The sequence below is a fragment of the Aethalodelphis obliquidens genome, unplaced genomic scaffold (assembly GCF_003676395.1).
Source record: "Aethalodelphis obliquidens isolate GAN/ISIS:26980383/991018 unplaced genomic scaffold, ASM367639v1 scaffold121, whole genome shotgun sequence".
Taxonomy (NCBI): domain Eukaryota; kingdom Metazoa; phylum Chordata; class Mammalia; order Artiodactyla; family Delphinidae; genus Aethalodelphis; species Aethalodelphis obliquidens.
In genome coordinates, this window is record NW_020838065.1 from 1,658,446 (window position 1) to 1,678,135 (window position 19,690).

The following is a 19,690-nucleotide window of genomic DNA, read 5'->3' on the forward strand; positions in this document are numbered from 1 at the left end:
CCTCTGATTCTGGCAGGAAGTAACACCATATGACTTCTGAGGCTTGGCTGTAAAAGGTGACACAGCTTCCACCTGGTCCACCTGTGACATTCACCCTGTGAATCCACTAGCTTCCTTCTGAGGAAGCCCAGACCACACAGAGAGGTGTTCTGGCCATCTGAGGTCCCAGAGGACAGACAACATCAACTGCCAGGTGTGGGAAAGCTTGAGTGACAACCGCCCAACTGAGCCCATTACCCCCAGAACTGTAAGAGAGAAACAGAAAGGATCATTGTTTCGTTTGCTTGGCCATGCCGCGTGACTTACGGGATCTTAATTCCCTGACCAGGGATTGAACCTGGGCCCCTGCAGTGAAAGTGCCGAGTCCTAATGACTGGACTGCCAGGGAATTCCCAAGGATCACTGTTTTTTTGTTTGTTTGTCTTTTTAAATTTTTTAATTTATTTTTTTATACAGCAGGTTCTTATTAGTTATCCATTTTATACATATTAGGATATACACGTCAATCCCAATCTCCCAATTCATCCTCCCCCGACTTTCCCCCCTTGGCGTCCATACGTTTGTTCTCTACAGCTGTGTCTCTATTTCTGCCCTGCAAACTGGTTCATCTGTACCATTTTTCTAGGTTCCAAGGATCATTGTTTTAAGGCAACAAATTTTAGGGTGATTTGTTATGCAGCAGTCATGGGTCATGAGTTCAGAGGAAACACAGGGGCTCACTGACATGGGTGACTGCACAGAAGGCTCAGCTGGTATGTAGCAGGGCTAGGCCTTGAGTCTGTGTCTTCCTAACTCTAAACCCCATCTTTGCTGTGAGCCTGAACTACTTCCTCTGGTTTCTGGGGTGGCTCTGGCCCAAGGAGAGTTCCCTTATCCCTCCCCACCCAGCAAAAGCCAGGCTGAAACCTCACCTAGGTATGGTGCTAGGAGCAGTCTGCAAGGACAGGCATACCCAAGACACACATTTGTTGTTTATTTCACGCAACAATTTCCATCTACACAGAGGGGGTAGGCAAGTGGTTGGGCTGGAGCTGGTGGCCGGGAACCCTTGTCAGAGGTGGGGAAGCCTCTTCTCAGAGCATCACTGGCTCAGGGCATAGGTGCCCTACTTAGGCAGGCCTGGAAGCAGCCCCGAGGCTCTCTTCATTTGCATAGCTCACTCGGAGGACTCATTTTTGGCAGGCTGACCAGAGTTCCCCTGGGTGGAAGCCTTGGGGTCGGTGAGACGCCAACTCTGAGCTTGGGGTCCATCTCCTCAGGCTGGCAAAGTCCCATCAGGTCCCTGCTGTGGGTGGTGGAGAGACAAGAACAACAGACATTCCAGCCTGGGACCTCCACATTTCGGGATCATAGGGCTCCCTGCTGCTGGGTCCATGTGGTAGTTATCACAGTGCTTGGCCTCCACTCCCGGCCAGAGGACACTTGTTCTCACGGAAGGCAGGCTGGTTCCTGAGGCCTACGGAACTTGGCGGGGGCTCAACCCCTTAGGGTGCTTCCCACAGCTCCCCGTGTCCAGCTACAAGTGGTGGGTGGGAGTCCTGTCAGCTGGCTGTGGCTGAGTGCAGAGGCCAGAGAGGCCAGGAGCAGCTGCATTTGCCATTCATGCCCTGAGCCTTTTTGGATGGTGTGGATCCTGGGCTCCAGAGCTTCAGAGGGCAGGCTCTTGCAGGGCAGCGGGACGGCCAGAGTCTCTGCTAATCAGGTGACTGAAGGCCCAACCTGACATCTTTGCAGCCTCTCCTGAGCCAGGCACTTTCACCTTCATCTCCTTCCCGGGAAAGCCAAGTCCTGAGGGTGCCCCTCAAGTACACATTGCCCCCAATGGGCCTGTCCACTTTCCTGGCAGCTTCACGTGCTGATCATTCTGGGGCTGGGCTGGGCACACTCTCAAATGTCAAAAGGCCACAGGTATGGTGGTGCATCCCGTGAAAAAATATCAATATATTACTGTTTTGTTTTTACAAAAATTAAAAATGTCCACACGGATCTGTACAGGTTGTGAGATGCGTGCTTGGGGTCACTGGAAAAGGAGGGAAAGACTGAAGGTGAGGAGGGGACCGGGAAGCCCCAGAGGCCCTGCCCCTGGTCTGCACGCCCCCAATCCTCTCACCCCAATCTCCTGGATTCCACCCCCTCTCAGGGGGGCGGTATGGACAAAGTCCCAGGGGGTGCTGATGGCTTTGCACTGGCCGGGCCAGGCGTTGAGTGAGCCCTTTATGACCAAGAGGGTGGTCTGTGCACAACCACCTAGGATCACAGCCCTGGGCCTTGGGCCACGTGATGGGAGAGTCAAATCTAGGGTCATCTAGGGGAGACCTGGCTGTTCAGTCACTGTGTGGGGAGCAGCAGGCACCCAGCCCTGAGGCCCCCTGGGCCCCCCACTCCTCCCAGCCTGCCCTGGAGACTCTTCCCTGCAAAGTACCTTATGCCAGCAGCCAGGCACGGGCAGCCCATCAGGGCCCTGGAAAGGAAGAAGGTTTCAATGACAAGGATGGGGGGCTGGTCAGGGCCCTACACACTCCTGCCCCAGGTGTAGGGAGCTGCCACCTCAGGCCACCAGACCCCACTGAGGCAGGGCCCGAATGCCTGCCCTGTCCACCTGGGTAGTCAGGTCATGGGACATGGCAGCCCCTCTCTGTGCTTATTCCAAGTGTGCCCCCATGGGCTTTGCTGGGACATATGTGCTGTAGGCAGAACCAGGACACCATGGAGTACAGGGCATCATGCCAGACATCCACAGGCCAGGAGTAGGGCCTGGCCCTGGTCCTTGCGAGGGGCTGCATGGCTTTCTGTCTGGCAGCTGTGACAGTGGCTCTAACAGCTCACACCGGGGGCCTGAGAGCTCTCAGTCATGTGTCCAAGAGTATTTGAAGGACGTTTAGGAAATGGGATTCCCTTTTGGCCTGTCCTGGTGCCTGTGTCTGGATCTGAGTGGCAGACAGGGGAGGTTGAGGTCAGGGTGGACACTGGGCCGGGGTGGGGAGGTGTGTGTGTGGGGTTGGGGTGGGGATCGTCTGGAGGCACCAGACACAAGCAGGGGGGCGGGTTCCTTCAGGTGGTCCAGAGGTGGGGAGATGGAGACGGACAAAGGCTGACCCGTCAGTCAGCCTAGCGTCCCTGGTGGATGCTGTAGTGGACCACACTTCACTCCGTTCCAAAGCACACAGGCAGACCTCAGGCACGTGGGAGCACACCCCCGGCACTGCCATGCATCCACCAGGGGCAGAGGCTGGGACTCAAAGGGAAGTGGGGAGGAGGGGGAAGAATGGAAAGGCAGGCAGAATGGAGGAAGGCAGGGCAGAGCAGCGGGCACAGGCAGCTCAGAATGCCCAGCACAGCATGGCGCACAGCACACAGCAGGCCAGGCCGCGTACCGCAGGGCAGGGTCTGCTGCCCCTCTCCAGGCCCCTGGAGCCTGGCGCCCCTCGCCTGCCTCCGCATTTAAGATTCTCCTGTTTCAAAGACAAAGGCTTAATGACTTGGAGGGAAGTCTTGGCCCAGGGCCCGAGGCTGCGGGGCTGGGCCACCCTGTTCCCCTGCTGTCGCTGGACCTTTCAGTGTGTGCTTGCCTCCTGCTCTGCTCTTTCTGTTTTTCCCATTGCCTCCTCAAAGCCATCTGGAGCTAGGGATTAGCACCTCCATTGCATGGATGAGGAGATTGAGGAACAGAGGGCCAAATGACCCACTAGAGGTCAGAGGACTGGGCTTCGGGGGTCCCTGCTCCTGACCCCCCTTTGGAAGGGGTACACCACATGGCTCCGTGTCCCTGGCGGGGAAGGCCAGATGTGAGTATCTGGTGAGTTTTAGTATGAGAACTCAGCTGTTTTGTTTTTCCTGTCTTTTCTGAGCTCCACTGGAAGAGTTTGACAAGTAAACCCTCCCTGCCTTCTAGAAAAAGAGAACCAAACTTTGGTTATTTCAGGTACTGAGTCTGGTGGGCCATGAGAGGCTGTTGTAAAGAAGCAGGAGAGGAGAAAGGCTGTGAAGTTCCCTTCACAGATGGGGCTTTGGGGAATGTGGAGGGGATGCAGGGAATGAGTGTGGGGCTACCCAGACCAGCAAAAGCCTCCTCTGGGACGGGAGAAACTCCCAGAGAGGTGAGGGTGGTCCCATCCCCCTTTAGGTCCAAGGAAGCTCTGTCCCTGACCAGGCCTCCCTCTCTATAGACAGGGTGGGTCCTCAGCCTTGCCCATGGAGGGGTCAGGACCAGAGCAAGAGGAGCCACCATGACAGCAGAGACAGCAGGGGTGGCCCTGCAGTGTGGGCCCCCCAGGGTGGGACCCATGGGGCCCCTGGGACTTGCAGCTGAGTTCTGAGTACAGGGAAGACATGGCCCCACCCTGGCAGGAGTCGGCAAAGACCTGGGTTGGGGCTCCCACGTCTCACCAACACGTACCACTGGACATGGCTGGTCCAGGCCTGGGGGTCCCGGCTCGCCCTTCTGGCCTTTCATTCCTTTCCGACCGGGGACACCGCGCTCCCCCTGTGCAAGAAGGGAGATGGGGTGTGGCGGTGGCTGCCAGGCCCAGGGCACCCCCAATGCCCTTCAGAGAGATGGGCCTGGGGCCGGCAGCCACCCCTGCCCTGCTGCCCGCATCCCAGCCTTTTGGCCCTACCTCCTCCCGCCCACCTCGCCTTCTCTCTGCTTGCTTCCTGTCTCCCACCTCCTTTCTTTTCTGCCTGCTCTCACCTTCTCTTCACTTGCCTCCCTCCTTCTTTCCTCCTGCCCTCACCTTCTCTCCAGCTGCCCCTCACTTTCTCTCCACCTCCCTCACCTTCTCTCCACGCTCGCTCCGGTCGCCTTTCTCTCCTCGAGGTCCAGGGAAACCCTGACAAAAGGATTAAAGGTTAAACGTGATGATGAAATTTGAGGTCTGTTCTGCTTATCTGTTCATCTCTGCTCCTCTCCGATCCACCTTTGCCCCTTCCCTCCACGCATATTCGTGGTACAAGCTGGACCAGCCCCAGCTCCTAGGTGACACAGATGCTGGGTACCAGGATGACTTAGAGAAAACATGCATTCAGGACACCAGCACTGCTTCCTCCAAAGTAGAACACTGTTGTTGTTTCTGGATGGAAGCCCTCAGGCAGAACCGCTAGCAAGGGGCTTTCTCTTATGTCAAGTCAGATGCAGCATGCATTGGCCCAGGCTTGGCTGGGGACAGAGACACAGGAAACCCATGTAAGTTTTTATCACCATCTTCAGCGGACCAAGTAATGGTGCCCTCTGTTCTCTACCTTTGGCTCAAGCTCATATGCCCACCCACCCATCCATCCATTTGTCCATCTGTTCATCTACCCAACCAACATTTCTAAGCATCAACTAGGAACTGGGCTTTGGGCTGAATGCTGAGGGCAGAAAATCAGATTTGATATGTTCCCTCTTATATTTATTACATTGTTTTTAGAAATATGATACATTGATATCCTCAAAATCTTGCTGGCTAGGGAGAGGCTGCCTCTCCCAGGGGTAGTCAACTCTTACATATAGCAAAGGGCTAGGCTGGGAGCATGCCTTTCAGATGCAAACCAACCAATCCCCCAACTACCCACTCTATCTAACTCACACACCAAGTCAATATTTCCCCTGGCCCAAATCATGCCAGGACCAGGTAGCAGGCAACAAGAGACTATATAGCCCAAAGCCTGCCAGGATTATTTAAACTAGCTAGTCCTAAACTGTTTACTCTGCTCTGCCTTGCTTTTCCCATAGAAACACCAATAAAAGCCCTGGCCTAGGCTTTTTCCTCACTCCTTACTGCCTACCAACGAAAACTGCTGCGTCTCCATGTGGCCCCATGTGGGACATGCCATTTCCCTGGGAAATGTAAGCTATAAGTTCTTCTGTCAAAGGCATTAGGCCACTCTGTGTCATCACTAAGTCACCCTCATAAATTAAAACCCTGCAGGTACAAAGGTACACAGTCTAACATGGCAGGCAGTGGGGTGCAGAAGATGATGATCAATGGTCAGTGACAGAGGTCTGAACCAGATACCATGGGGTCCCAGGGAGAGGGGCTCTTCTGTCCAGGTGTGAGGTCAGGTAAGGCTTCCGAGCAGGCTCCCCATTTCAGCAGGGCCTGGTGGAGTGGGTGCCAGGAGTTTGCCAGGTAGAGCAGGTAGGTGTGGCTTTAAGATGCCACTCTGAGCTCCAGGCCTCCCAGAGAGCAGCTGTGGCCACGGAGTCCCTTTTGCTCCACCCCCACTACCTCCCTGGGTCCACAGCCTGAGCTGGATTCATCAGTGTCTTCTCCTGACCCTCCTCATCGATGTAACGTGGCCCTCCCAGTCAGAAAGTCAGTCTAGAGTTCTTCCTCTTCCTTGTCTGCAGGTGCTTTCCATGGTGACATTTTCTCCTTAAAGTCTAGGGTGGACGCCAGAGCCCTTGCAGCCCTGCCTGCATCTGGTCACCATTTCCCTTGCAATAGCTACCTGATTTTCCTGGGAACCACCCTCCCTTCTCACAATTCACCAACTCCACCACCAGCTCCAGGATGGAGCATGTGAGCAGGCTGGCCAGTCAGGGCACTGCATTCTTATGGCAAGTGACATTTCAGCATTAACCTAGCTGGGGCCAAGGAGAGTTGATAAGACTTTTTCTCAAAGAGTAGAGAGTGAGGCAAATGCCTTTCTCCAGGATTTGGACCGAGGGGGATGCAGGTCTGGAGCTCTTGGCTCCATCTCATCACCATGTGGAAACTGGAATGATGACTACACAGAGGAAGCAGAGACAAGAGAGAATGAGAGGTTGGGTCATGTTGACACACTTGAGCCCTGGATCTATGTGTCATACATCTGGATTTTTCAGGTATGGGTCAGTTTAAACCAGTTTAAATTGTGCTTTCTGTCTCTTGATCCAATCAACACTGGGTTAATACTTCTCCTTCTCTCCTTCCCACAGTACTGCACTAGCTGAAGCCTCGTCATCTTTCACCAGGATATTGCAACAGGCTCCTCACTGCTATTCCCACCTCCCTACTCCAATGGATCATCCATCCATTCTCTATCCTCCATCCATCCTCCACCATCCTCCATCCATCATCTATTCACTTACTATTCATACATCCATGATCCATGATCCATCATTCATTTACATCCATCATTTATTTATATCCATCACTCATTTACCCACCATCCACCCATCCTTCATCCACCCATCCATCCATCCATCCATCAACAAAGCGCCTACTCTGGGCTGTGTGTTGGACTTAGCAATGGGGACGTGGGCAGAATGAGTCAGTTGTAGTCCCAGCCATGGGGAAGGGGAATACATCCAAGCTAACGCGATCAAGTTACTGTATGGGCAGCATGAGGGCAAAACTTACACATGGGAGGGACCCAGTCACAGTGAACGGTGAAATACTTACATCTAGTCCTGGCTCCCCGGGTCGGCCCTGAGAATAGACAAAGAGGAGATGTGAGAGGGCTGAGAAGGAGGTGCTGGGAACACAGCTGCTGGGAAGTTCAGCCCTGTGAATTGTCCACAGAACCTGAATTCTGGCCCCAGGGACCAGTGAAGTGCAGGGGTTGAGCCCCCAGGACTGAGTGACACGATAGTTGGGGGGCATTAAAGGAAGGATGTTACCTTCTCTCCTTTGGTTCCTGGCAGCCCAATAAGGCCTGGTGGGCCAGCTGGCCCCTGGGTGGAAAAGGAATGGGTCAAGAGGCATGACAGTTATAGAAATTAGCGCCTCTAAGGACAAACAAGGCTCATGACACTCACAGGCAGGCCACTGGATCCTCTCTCACCCGACATGCCCTTCTCTCCCTTTGCTCCGTCCAAGCCCTGGAAGCAAAGGGGAGACACCAGTTAAGGGGGCCAGACAGATGGCAGGACAGGAAAGCTTGGGGCCTGTGCGGGAACCGAGGTGTACAGGGCAGAGGGACAGACTCCAAGCTCTGACAGGCCTGGCCCTGGCTCCCTTCTTGGGCAAATAATCAGAATGTGGGTGTGCACATTTTACCTTTTCTCACATGTGGACTTTTTCAGTAATCATGGAAGGTGGTTATGGTCACACCCATTTCACAGATGAGGAAACAGAGGGACAGAGAGGGGCAGGGACAGGCCCAGTTGTACAGCCAGGGAGTGGCAGGGCTGAGTGGCAACTGCATTTCTGAGTCCCAGTCTTGGACCCCATCCCTGACAGCAGCTGCTTCTTCTAAACATGATCTGGGGAGGCCTCGGGACAAAACAGAACCAGAAGCAGCACATCTGGTATGGCCACATGCCCGGCCCTGCTCAGCTCTGGGATTCCATGATTCTGAGGTCCCATTCAGCATCTGAGCTTGGGAAGCAGAGATGTGCTCTCCCCCAGGGTAAACTAGGGAGATGCAGGGAGGCCAGCTGGCCTCTCTGGGACAGGGCACATGGTCAGGCCACACTCACGGCTTTAATTTAAGAGCAGAGGACATGACTTTATGTAATATACACCAAACCCAAGACCTCATATCCAGGTGTGGGCAGTTGAAAGACAGATGTGCACTAGGGGAGGGGGCAAGGAATGGAGAGGCCAAGTGTTGGGTGGGGGGCATCAGCGGGATTATTCTATAGGGGATTGCGAATGGCCAGGCCCTGGGAAGATGCAGGGCTGGTCCAGGGCCGAGCATGGGGCCCTCGCTTTGCCTACTAGCAAGACGTTTTGGAACTGTCCAGGCTGTGAGCCAGCAGCAAGTGGGAGGGGCTCCTACCCATGCTTTAGGACTCACCTTGGGACCCTGGATTCCCTGAAGGCCCTGGAGAAGGAGGGGAAAGCAGGTCAGAAAGGCCATCAGGATGGGTCCAGACCTCCAGGTCAGGCCCTGTTGCAGTGGCCACATAGGCTTGCAGGCCACTCACTGGCCCCTGTGGCCCTGACCTCTGTGGCCTCCCAAGCCCAGACTTGGGCTCTGCCCTCCTTGTCTGATGTGCCCCCCCGCTCTGGGGTATCCTCTCTTCCCCTGGGCCTGAGCCCACCACCCTCTTCGTATCCCAGCTGCTTCAAGCCAAACATTCTTACCATGGGGCCTGGGGGACCAGGGGGGCCTGGGGGCCCTGGTTCCACTATGATCTGGGCCTAGGAAGGGTCAGAGGTGGATTAGTCACCCATCGCCCCGTCATCCCTCACTCACCCACACTTGAGTTCATCGGACATTGGAGGAGCACTGCCTGGGTATGGGCGCCGAGCTCCCTGCTGCCCCCAGGAGGGCTCTGCCTGGTGGGAGGCCCAGTGCTGGCCTTTGGGTTCAAACACAGGCCTCAGGCTCCCCCTCCCCCTCCCTCACTGCCCTGGGCTTGGTCAGGCCAGGTGGCCCTTGTGTCCCAAGGCTCAGGGCCCCAGCCAGCCCACAGCAGAGATCATCAGCAGCCCCCTTACCAGGCTCTCCTGTAGGTTGTCAGATGCCGGATCTCCCTTCTCCCCCTTGGGGCCGTCGGCACCCTGCAGGATAGGATGGCCTTGAGCCTTTTCTGTCCGTCACCAAAATCACCATCCATGGGGCTCAGCACCTCCCCTTCCTTCCCCCATAAGGCTTCTGGGCAGCAGCAATAAGTTGGCCATTGCAGCTTAAAATAGTTTTCCTTAAATCAGTGGGTTTGTTTCCTGTGGGGCGGGGGCAGCCAGGGGCTCTGGAAGTAAAGACCTGGAGTTCAAATCCTGGCACCAGCTCTCTAGCTGAGTAAGCCTCATGGATGGACAATGGGTATGTAGTGGTGGCAGCTCTTCGCACCTAGCCACGCATGACAAGAGCAGTGCTAAAAATGATGGTGACAGAAGGTATTTATCACATGTTAGCCAATCATTCTCAGCCCTGTCCATGTGTTCCCTTGTAGGAGTGGGAGATTATCACCCCCATTTTAATTAAATTAAATTAATTAATTTTTAACATCTTTATTGGAGTATAATTGCTTTACAATGGTGTGTTAGTTTCTGCTTTATAACAAAATGAGTCGGCTATACACATACATACATCCCCATATCTCCTCCCTCTTGTGTCTCCCTCCCACCCTCCCTATCCCACCCCTCTAGGTGGTCACAAAGCTCGGAGCTGATCTCCCTGTGCTATGTGGCTAGGTGGATAGCCACTAGCTATCGATTTTCCATTTGGTAGTGTATATATGTCCATGCCACTCTCTCACTTCGTCCCAGCTTACCCTTCCCCTCCCCATGTCCTCAAGTCCATTCTCTACGTCTGTGTCTTTATTTCTGTCCTGCCCCTAGGTTCTTCATAACCATTTTTTTTTTAGATTCCATATATATGTGTTAGTATACGGTATTTGTTTTTCTCTTTCTGACTTTTTCACTCTGTATGACAGACTCTAGGTCCATCTACCTCACTACAAATTACTCAATTTCGTTTCTTTTTATTCACCCCCATTTTAGAGCTGAGGAAACTGAGGCCCAGGGAGGTTAGGTCACTTGCACAGGGTTCCAGAGTCAGTAAGAGATGGAGCAGAATGCAAACGTGGGCTGTCAGAGCTCCCAGTCTAACCACCGGACACTAGGCGAGGCCTCCTTATTTCACCTTAAGGAGGCCTTGGGAGGTAAGTGGTAGGTCCTTCTACAGAGGAGGAAGTGGGGGCTCAGAGTTAGGGCAGCCCAGAGCTTCCCTTCAAAGGCTCGGTGGGCCAGGGCTGGGCTGAGACTAGGACCGTAGGGCCCCAGCCCCTGGCAGCCACCGTGGGGGACACGCATTCACCTTGGGACCCCTGCGTGGGGCAAGTAGGGTGAGGCCCACCCAGCCACATACCGGGAGGCCTGACAGGCCCATCTCTCCTGCTTCCCCTTTGGGTCCTATCGGCCCGGCTTCTCCTGGGTCTCCTTTCTGTCCTTTGGGACCCTGAAAACCACAGAACAAGGTACAGTAGGCACTTTCCCTCCCCCCAATGCTGGCAGGTCCCCAGAGCTTAGTCCAGGCCAAGCCAGACCCCCACCTCCTCCTTGTGGGTCCTCCCCTCCAGACCAGGTGATGAATGAGCAGAGGGGCCTGGTCGGAGACAGAGAAGGGGCAGCCCCTAGCGTGCCTCACTGCAAGCAGGGGTGCAGGGTGGGGCAGGGCGTGGAGGGGGTAGAGCAAGTGGGACTGGGACTGGGCAGCTACCAAGGGGCGCATATGGGGTTTGGGGCCAACCTTGTGCTCATATCTCAGGAGCCAATGGTGGGAGCCCCACATACAACCAACCATCCCTCAGTCACCCTTCCAGCCACCGTATTCCCTCATTCAACCAATTTTGTAACGTCCACTGTGTGCCACACATGAGGGACCCAGTGCTAAAGCACACCCATGAATGTTAAGTGGTTCTCATGGACACTGTCGAGTCTATGTAGGATCACACACACACATGTACACTTGGAATAATATCAATAAGGACAGTGATACTTTCAGCTAACATTTGAAGACTCTTTGCTATTACATGCGGGCACTGCTCTCAGGTGTGTTCCATACACAGTTATTTAACCCTCATGGCAGCCCTGTTATACCATCTTCACCTGTGGGTGAGGAACTAAGGCTGCCAGAAGGTGAGTAGCTTGCCTGAGGTCTACGGGCAGAACCAGGATTTGCACACAGGCTCCAGAGCCCACTCTGTTCTGTTGCCTCTCTCCAACTCTGCGCACACACGCACACGCGCACACACACACACACACACACACACACACACACACACACACACAGTCCGACGCCAAGCACCGGCATCACCAAGGAAATAAAAGGCCCAGAGACCTTCTCTCCGTCGATTCCTGGAGCACCAGGCAATCCGAGTTCGCCCTGGAAGGGAATAGACAGCAAGGGGGGTTATGGTGTCCCACAGCCCCTGGCAGGAACTTGTGGCCAGGCTGCTTCCCCTGACCAGCACACCAGCCCTGGGTTGGGTCCCTGCAGTTGGAGCTTCAAGAAGATGCTCACTGGGTGTCCAGCACAGTGCCAGGCACCAACCACCCTCTCCTCCATTTCCTCAGCCCCTATGGGCAGGTGCAGCCCGTGGCTATAGTAGGTTGGTAGGTTACAGATTTGGAAGCTGAGGCTCCAGGCCACACAGCCCAGGGATGATGGCAGAGACCAGACCCTGCCTGATTTCAAAGTCTTGGGCTCCTTCTCCTGAGCCAAGTGGGCAGGTGTAAAGGATGCACGCAGGCCATAGGAATGCCTATGGAATCTACAGGACTTTGTGACGTCATGAGGGGCCGTTTATGGATTACACGTGTGAATGATCCCAGGGAGAACCCAGGGGCAAGAAGAAGGCACCCAGCTTGGTTAGGAAGGAGCAGGGCCACTTTCTCTGAGCCCCAGAAGCCAGGCCAGGGTGCTGGGAGAGAAGCAGAGGCAGAGGGGAGAGGGGAGGTGGGCCCTGGAGACAGGGGCCTGGGGGGACCACATAGCTACATCTGCACTGACCTTGGCTCCAGGGATCCCTGGTGGCCCGGGGGGCCCCTGTGGCCCAGGAGGACCCTGTGTGTGAAAGTCAAGGGGTCAGTATGCAGGTGGGGCCTCCCCATCACTCCCCACCCACCCCTACATCTGGAGGCAGTAGTGACCCTTACAGCCCCCTTCCCACCTAGTCAGGTCAGGCCTTGTGTCTTGGGGGAGGCCAGGCAGACCGCACCAGGTATCGGGTAAGACGTCACAGTGTCTAATTGCCACAAAGGGCCCAGAACCCCTCTGCCCTCAGTATAGGTTTTGTCACAACACACTCCTGCTCAAGATCCTGCGATGGCTCCCCCATTGCCTCTAGAAACAAGTGTAAAACCCTTGCTGGCATTCAAGGCCAGCCAAAGATCACATTCCCACCAGTGGCCTAGCACCGTGCTCTCTGCCTCTCCTGTGAACTCTGGTGCTGTCTGCTGGTCCTGGGCATCCCTCGGTTTCACTGGGAGGAGATGGTGTCTTCACTCCCAAATTCCTGTCCCCACCCAGGTCTCCCACAGGCCCGCCGCCCACCATTACCCGCCATACTCATGCCCCTTCACAAAGGCTGCAGCTGCCCAGCCCCCAGCCCAGCAAGTTCCAGGTCTCTTCCCTCCACCTCCTCTCACTAACCTGCCCCCACTTTTTAACAACTGAGGTATAGTTAATGTACAATATTATATAAGTTACAGGTGTACAAAATAGTGATTCAAATTTTTAAAGGTTATACTCTAGTTATAGTTATTATAAAATATTGGTTATGTTCCCTGTGTTGTACAATATATCCTTGTAGCTTATTTTAAACATAATAGTTTGTACTTCTTAATCCCTTACCCCTATATTACCCCTCCCCACTTCCTTCTCCCCACTGGTAACCACTAGTTTGTTCTCTATATGTATGAGTCTTATTTTTTGCTATATTCACTAGTTTGTTGTACTTTTTAGATTCCACATATAAGTGATATCATATAGTATTTGTCTTTCTCTGTCCGACTTATTTCACTTAGCATAATACCCTCCAAGTCCATCCATGTTGTTGCAAATGGCAAAATTTCATTTTTTTAAAACATCTGAGTAGAATTCCATTGTATGTGTGTGTATATATATACACACACATCTTCTTTATCCATTCATCTGTTGATGAACACTTCCAATATCTTGCAACCTGTGCCTTCTTGTTGGCTCCTCCATTGAGATGCCCCTGGTCTTGCAACCTTCCTCCATTCCACCCACCCTTCTCCAGGTTCAGGCCCAGCACATGCCTCCCTGGTTGCCTCCCTGCCTCTAGCTAACCCCACCTTTCATACCATTCCCTTCACCCATCTGTGTCTGCCCACTGCCCATTGAATCCAGTCATTGTCCCCGGCTGGCATCCAAAATCCACTTCCCGCCTCTCTGAGCTCATAGGGCTTCTCCATGCGGCTCATGCACATGCATGCCCTTGGGCCACGTCACACCACACCACGCCATGCAGGCCTGGGGTGGGCACATTACCATCAGCTTGTGCTTCCCTGAGGCCTGTAGGAGATAACTGAAATTGAAGCTTAGGTGGGATTAGGTGCTGACACCCAGTCTTGTCTCTGAGGACCACCTTTCCCCACCCTAGCTCCCCTCCCTGGTACCTGTGAGAAGCTGGCACCCAACCCCTCACTCTACCAGTGATGGGTCCCAAGTTTGCCCAGCACTGGGGCAGGGCTCAGAGGCCATACATCTCCTGAGCCTCCCAGTACAGGCCTTGCCACACTCTTCTCCCCCAGAGGTCATTAGAAGACCCAGCCCCCTCCAGCCTGTGTTCCCTAGGAAGGCCCCGGGGAGGCCCTGCCTCCTGCTTCTGAAGGGTGAGCTTCCCTTTTTGTCTTGGCCTCTAAGGAGCTCAGGGCCACATGGGCCCCATTTACAGTAGCTCTCTCAGCATCGTGTGGGTCTCCACACAGCGTTGACTTCCATATCAGGTACCTGGTGAATGTGGAGCCTTTTGTTAAGCTGCCACTGGTCCCTTGTGTAAAGAGGTGCAGGACTTATACACAAAGTAAATGAATATTCCCTCAGAAAACAAACAGCAAGGGTGTATCAGGGTCTACCAGGAACACTACCATAAGGGCATCCAAGATCCTGCCATCGTAGTCAATTACCACCGTGTCTCCTTGCTCACCCTTGAGGCCTGGGGCACCCTGAGGCAGAAAGAAGAGGAAGAATTTCAGGGAAAAGCATGGTAGTCATTTCTGTCTTACCCAGAGAACCTAGTAACCAGGGCTGCACACAGGCCAGTGAGCTGTGGGTCAGCTCTCAGCTGTACCCTGGGTGGCCCCAGCATGGTGTCTTCTTGCATTCTCTCAGGCACTGGCACCCTGACTGAGCAATCCAGGGGCCAGGCAGGGGGTGACACAAGGGAAGGGGGATGCCTGGGGCCAACTGAGGAACACACCTCCGCCTAGCCTGGGGGTGGCTGTGATTTGCCTTCACGTGGGAACTGAAGCCCACTGAGGTCCATCCCTGCGTTCTTGAGAGAAAATGGAGAGTCTGATTTTGATGTGAAGTGCTTCAGATTTTTAAATGTTGGCAAACAAACAAAAACACCCAAACCCTCCAAAACACTGCGCGGGCCAATTAAAGACATGCCGGCTGGATGCTGCCCTTGTACCTCAGTTTCTTAACCTCAGGTGGAGACTGCACACACCAGGCACTGACACTCCCATTCGCTCCTGGTTCTGAGCACACCCCCCCCCCACATATCCACATGTATGTGTTGCACATGCATGTGTTCACACAGGCACGCATCCTCACAGGCATGTGCACTGCTGCTGGAACCTCACCTTTCATCTGAACCTCACCTCCCCACTGGACTCTTCTCTGCTAGGAGAGCAGCGGGGTCTGTGAGCACTTTGGTCAGGCCTGAGGCCATCTGCGCAGGATGGAGAGACCCAGGCCAGGGCATCATTTGCCAGCTGCCTCCACGGTCATGGCCTTCACGGAACTGTAAGGTGTACACTGAATTCCCACACTCAATGCTTAATCCAATTCCCTGGCCACCTGCACGACCAGGCTGTGGGCTTAGACTTGTGTTTTGGAGGAGGAAGGCTGCCTCTGGGAGCATAATGGGGATGTGATTGCCCAAAATCACAGGGCCAATAACAGGGGCTGGGATGTAGTTCTAAAAGTGTGTTGATAGGGGCTCATCACAAAAGATCTGGAACCAGCTGCGGTGGCTGTGCTCCAGAGACAGGGGTGAACGCTGATGTGGGGCTGGGGGAAAGGCAAGGCCCCACAGGGGGAGGGTAATGCCATTATGTCGCAAATCGAGGTCTATGTTTGAATACGCCAAGAAAAGAGTCTGGGAGGGCAGACACTTTCCTGGGGAGGAGGAGAAGAGGGGAGAGGACGGGACTCTTATTTTCACATCCATAGTTGAACATTTTACCAAAAGCATGTATTATGAGACTAAAAGCAAAAAAAAAAAAAAAATCACTAATGAATTATTATTATTAAAAAAAGACTCCCAGTTCCTGCCAGCTCTTCTGGGGTCTCTGGGGGACAGGGGGCTTCAGAAGGAATCAGGCCCCTGGATCCCACTGGTGTGGCTGGGGGAAGACGGCTTACCCGCGGCCCTGTGGCTCCATCGGCGCCTGGCTGGCCGGGCTCCCCCTGTGGAGACACATGGTTGCAGCCAGGTGTGCAGAGCTGAAGCCAAAAGTTCCCCTGCCCACTCTAGTCCCCTCTTCCCCAAAGGACACAGGGCCGAGTGGACATGACTGGCATCCCAGGAATGGGGCTCCCTGAGGGAGGGCCTGTGAGACCTTCCTCTGACCCCTCGTTGTGTAGAGATGGGCCACTGAGGCCCAGAAGCCCAAGGCTACACAGTGGAGGCCTCATCACTCACCCAGACCCACTGCCACCCGCCCCCAGGTGGGCTTCTGATTGCCAATCAAACAAGACCGCTGGGCCTGGGACCTCCTGGACTCCCAACTTAAAAGGGCAAATTGGAAGTTAAACCCATCTCCCCCGTGATGGGCCTTTGGGAACCAGAGCAGTGGACTGTGATGTCACCTTGGGCCCCAGGGCTCTGTCCACGCCATTCTCTCCCTGAGGCCCCGCGCTGCCTGGCTTGCCCTGCAACAGAGGCGTGTGCTGTGAGAGAGCGCTGGGGGCAGGCTGGGGGCTGCCTGGGTCTGTGGGCTTCCAGAGTAATTCCTGAGAACGTGCCTGAGCCCAGCCGTGGGTTGGGGGGCATAGGCTCAGTGCAGCCCAGAGGACTCAGGACCAAGGCCCCTTCTGGTTTGGTCTTGGCGTATGGTTGGAGCAGCTCAGGGGCTCAGCCAGTTTGGAGGCAGGCTGGCCAGGATTTGGTGGTTGTCTTAAGGGGTTGGGGAAGCAAGGAAGATACCCAGTTCCTGCTTGGGGACTGGGTAGAGTGGGGCCACCTAAGATGGGAACCAGAAGACTTGAGGGTGTGAGGGGAGGCAAATGGCTTGGGTGACTTGCCAGGCCCGTTGGTGAGTGGGACCCTGGTCTTACTGCTTGCCTCCCTCTGGCCTGTCCTGGTCATCAACCCATGTGCCATGATGTGAAAGGGCAGCGTAGGGCTTCACCAGGCAGGTGGGAACTGGGGAGGTGGGAGGCAGGGGGACCACTGAGGGAGGGACATGTACCTACCTTGGGCCCTGAGGGTCCTGGGAGCCCTGGCTGGCCTGGTGTCCCATCATCCCCCTGAGGAGAGAACAGTGGAGGCTGCAGCCCTCAACCTGCACACACTGGCTGGGTCCTCTGGCAGTCAGTTGGCCATCCCCCCTCTGTACTCCCCAGCACACCAGTCCACTCCTGGCAGCAGCACTGGTCATACTGGGTTGGGGCAGCACCCCTCTCCCCTCTTCGTAACTCTAGGGCAGGGGTGGGGTCAGATCCACCTCTGTCCCCTGTCCCCACTAGCCCAGAGCACACCTTAGCAGGTGTGTGCAGAAGGAATGGATGGGTGGGTGAAGGAGAGGGAATTCATTCCCTCCATCAGCAAACATCTCTGAGCACCCTCTGCAAGCCAGGCAGATGGGGTCCCTGCTCAATGAGTCAGAGGAGACTGAGGGCAAGGAAATATCCAGATAAATTCATAGCCCCATGCCGGGAAGTAGACAAGAGAATATAAGAGAATGGTGGGATAGAGAGGGACTCAGGGAGAGCATGTGTTTCAGTAGGTGGCTGCGGACGGTCCCCCGGAGGAGGGGGCAGCTTTGCTGAGCCCAGTAGGAGGAAGAGGAGGAGGAGGCCCAGCCATGGGAAGCAATGGGGGAAGATTAATCTGGGTCAGTGGTTCCCAAACTTGAGCACATGTCAGCACCACTCAGGGGGCTGCCTGAACAGAGCACGCCCACCCCCAGTGTCTCTGACTCGGGGCCTCCGGGATGGGCCCCGAACACACATGTCTAATGAGCCCCCAGTGACACTGGTACTGCTGATCCAGGGATCACTTTTCGAGAACCAATTTGACATGGGAACAAATCTGATATGTTTGAGTAATTGTATGTGTTTGATGTATTTCTCTAAGAGTGAGTGAATGAGTGAATGAATGAATGAATGAGATCCTGGCTTCAGAGACAGAGGTCAGAGCCGCCACCCACAGTCAGGACTTAGGTTGGGTTCCGCCGTGCCCAGCCCCTGCCCTTCTCTCCAGCCACTTCCCACATCCCTGCCAAGAAGGCCATCCACAGCCACCCCCACCTTCTTTCCAGGAACACTGGGCTCACCCTGCAGGGGAGACAGTGGGGATGCAAGAGATATCAGAGCCACCTGGACACCAGGTGCCTGCTCCTCTGGTAGAAGTGGCCCTGATGACCCCCATCCAGCGCAGCCCAGAGACCCCCGAGCCCCTCAGAGAGATGCATGTGGGTGCTGGGGCTGACGGTCTTGGACTCCACTCCGACCCTGACCTGGTCCCTCCCAAGCTGAGTGACCCTGGGCAAGTCACTGCTCCTGTAAGAGGGGCCCTGACTCCCCCAGCCTCAGAGGGTGGTTGTGAGATTAGAGGGAATGCATTGAAGGCCCTTGACTCCCAGCAGGCACTCACTAAAGGGGGCTCCTCTCCCACCTTTCCCTCCTGCTCAGTCCAGGGGCTCTGGCTCCTTCAGGGAGGACCATAGCCTGCCTTCCCACCCTGGCAGATGCTGCTCAAGGAGGGAAGAAAAGAGAGCTGACAAGCTAATGGATTTTATTATTCGATCCTCACAACTTGCTGTGAAGGAAAGGCAGGAAAAGTTTATCATGACCCCATTTGACAGATGAGTAAACTGAGGCACAGAGAGATGAGGTCACTTGCCTAAGGTTACAGAACTTGGTCTTCTAACCCTGCCACTTTGGCTTCAGTGGGGGTGGGGGAGGGGAAGGTGGTGGGATGAGGGAGCCCCCCACCCCAGGCCTGAGACAGAAGTGAGAGGAGCTTACCTTGGGCCCTGGGGGTCCACTCGGGCCCTGGAATGAGAGAAGAAGGGGTGTTAAACGTGATCCCAGACAGGGCTCCCGGGCTGTCTTCCTTAGCATCCTTGTTTTATAAAGGGTGACACCAAGTCCCAGAGGGCAGGCAGAGCTGTCTCTGGAACCCGGCTGTGCCACCCATTCGTATCTTGGACAGAAATCTGCTTTAGATCTCAAGCAGTGACAAGTGGACTGCAGGCTCCCTCCCAGGGGTCTGGGTCTGTGAGAATTCTGCTGGGGCTGGAGTCCTGGCCCATCTGCTCCCCACAGGTGGTGGGGGGGCAAGAGTGCAGGTGTGCACACACATACAGCCGCACACCCAACCCCAATGTGGGTGTGTGTGGGAGAGGGGCTTCTGGGCCTGGAACCACGGTCCTGCCAGCCCGGACCTCTGAAATGCCCTGGATACTGACCGTCTCGCCATCTTGTCCAGCTTCTCCTTTGGCACCCTGAGGAGGCATAAGAGGAGAGCAATGAGGGGAGGCAGGGGCTCACAGTTGACTGAGCCCCCATCTCCCGCCAGACCCTGGGCTGGGGCTGCAAGTACATTTTGTCCTCACCAAACTTCTGAAAAGTGGGCATCACTGTCCCCACCCCACAGACAAGAAAGTTGAGACTCAGGGAATTATATGCCCAACATGATAAGGAATTGGTGAGACAATTGAGTAGCTTCCCTGACAGGGGACCCTGGTGGCAGTTTGGTGGGAAAGTACAGGTTGGAGCCCCTGGGTGAAGGAAAGAGGCAGTACAATGAGATTTGGCCTCCGGTATTGGGGTTAGGACTATGGGAGGACAACTGAGGCTTAGTTAGTAGGAGAAAGAGAGAGAGAGGTAAAGAAAAAGCAGAGAGATAAAA

At 54.9% G+C, this 19,690-nt stretch overlaps 1 protein-coding gene across 1 annotated transcript in view; it reads right to left on the reverse strand.

Moving 5' to 3' along the window:
- Positions 1–952: 952 nt before the first annotated feature.
- Positions 953–19,690, reverse strand: part of COL23A1 (collagen type XXIII alpha 1 chain) — a 353,566-nt gene continuing 334,828 nt past the window's right edge. The window contains exons 10-27 of the mRNA XM_027098167.1: positions 19,248–19,283; positions 18,805–18,831; positions 17,029–17,082; positions 15,976–16,020; positions 14,472–14,549; positions 12,370–12,423; positions 11,698–11,742; positions 10,726–10,815; positions 9,354–9,416; positions 8,997–9,053; positions 8,707–8,733; positions 7,724–7,786; positions 7,586–7,639; positions 7,368–7,394; positions 4,776–4,829; positions 4,397–4,483; positions 2,423–2,461; positions 953–2,020 (exon numbers count right to left, since the gene is read on the reverse strand). Of these exons, the coding sequence (XP_026953968.1) occupies positions 2,018–2,020; positions 2,423–2,461; positions 4,397–4,483; positions 4,776–4,829; positions 7,368–7,394; positions 7,586–7,639; positions 7,724–7,786; positions 8,707–8,733; positions 8,997–9,053; positions 9,354–9,416; positions 10,726–10,815; positions 11,698–11,742; positions 12,370–12,423; positions 14,472–14,549; positions 15,976–16,020; positions 17,029–17,082; positions 18,805–18,831; positions 19,248–19,283 (903 nt within the window). The 3' untranslated portion in view covers positions 953–2,017. The remainder of the gene's footprint in view (positions 2,021–2,422; positions 2,462–4,396; positions 4,484–4,775; positions 4,830–7,367; positions 7,395–7,585; positions 7,640–7,723; positions 7,787–8,706; positions 8,734–8,996; positions 9,054–9,353; positions 9,417–10,725; positions 10,816–11,697; positions 11,743–12,369; positions 12,424–14,471; positions 14,550–15,975; positions 16,021–17,028; positions 17,083–18,804; positions 18,832–19,247; positions 19,284–19,690) is intronic.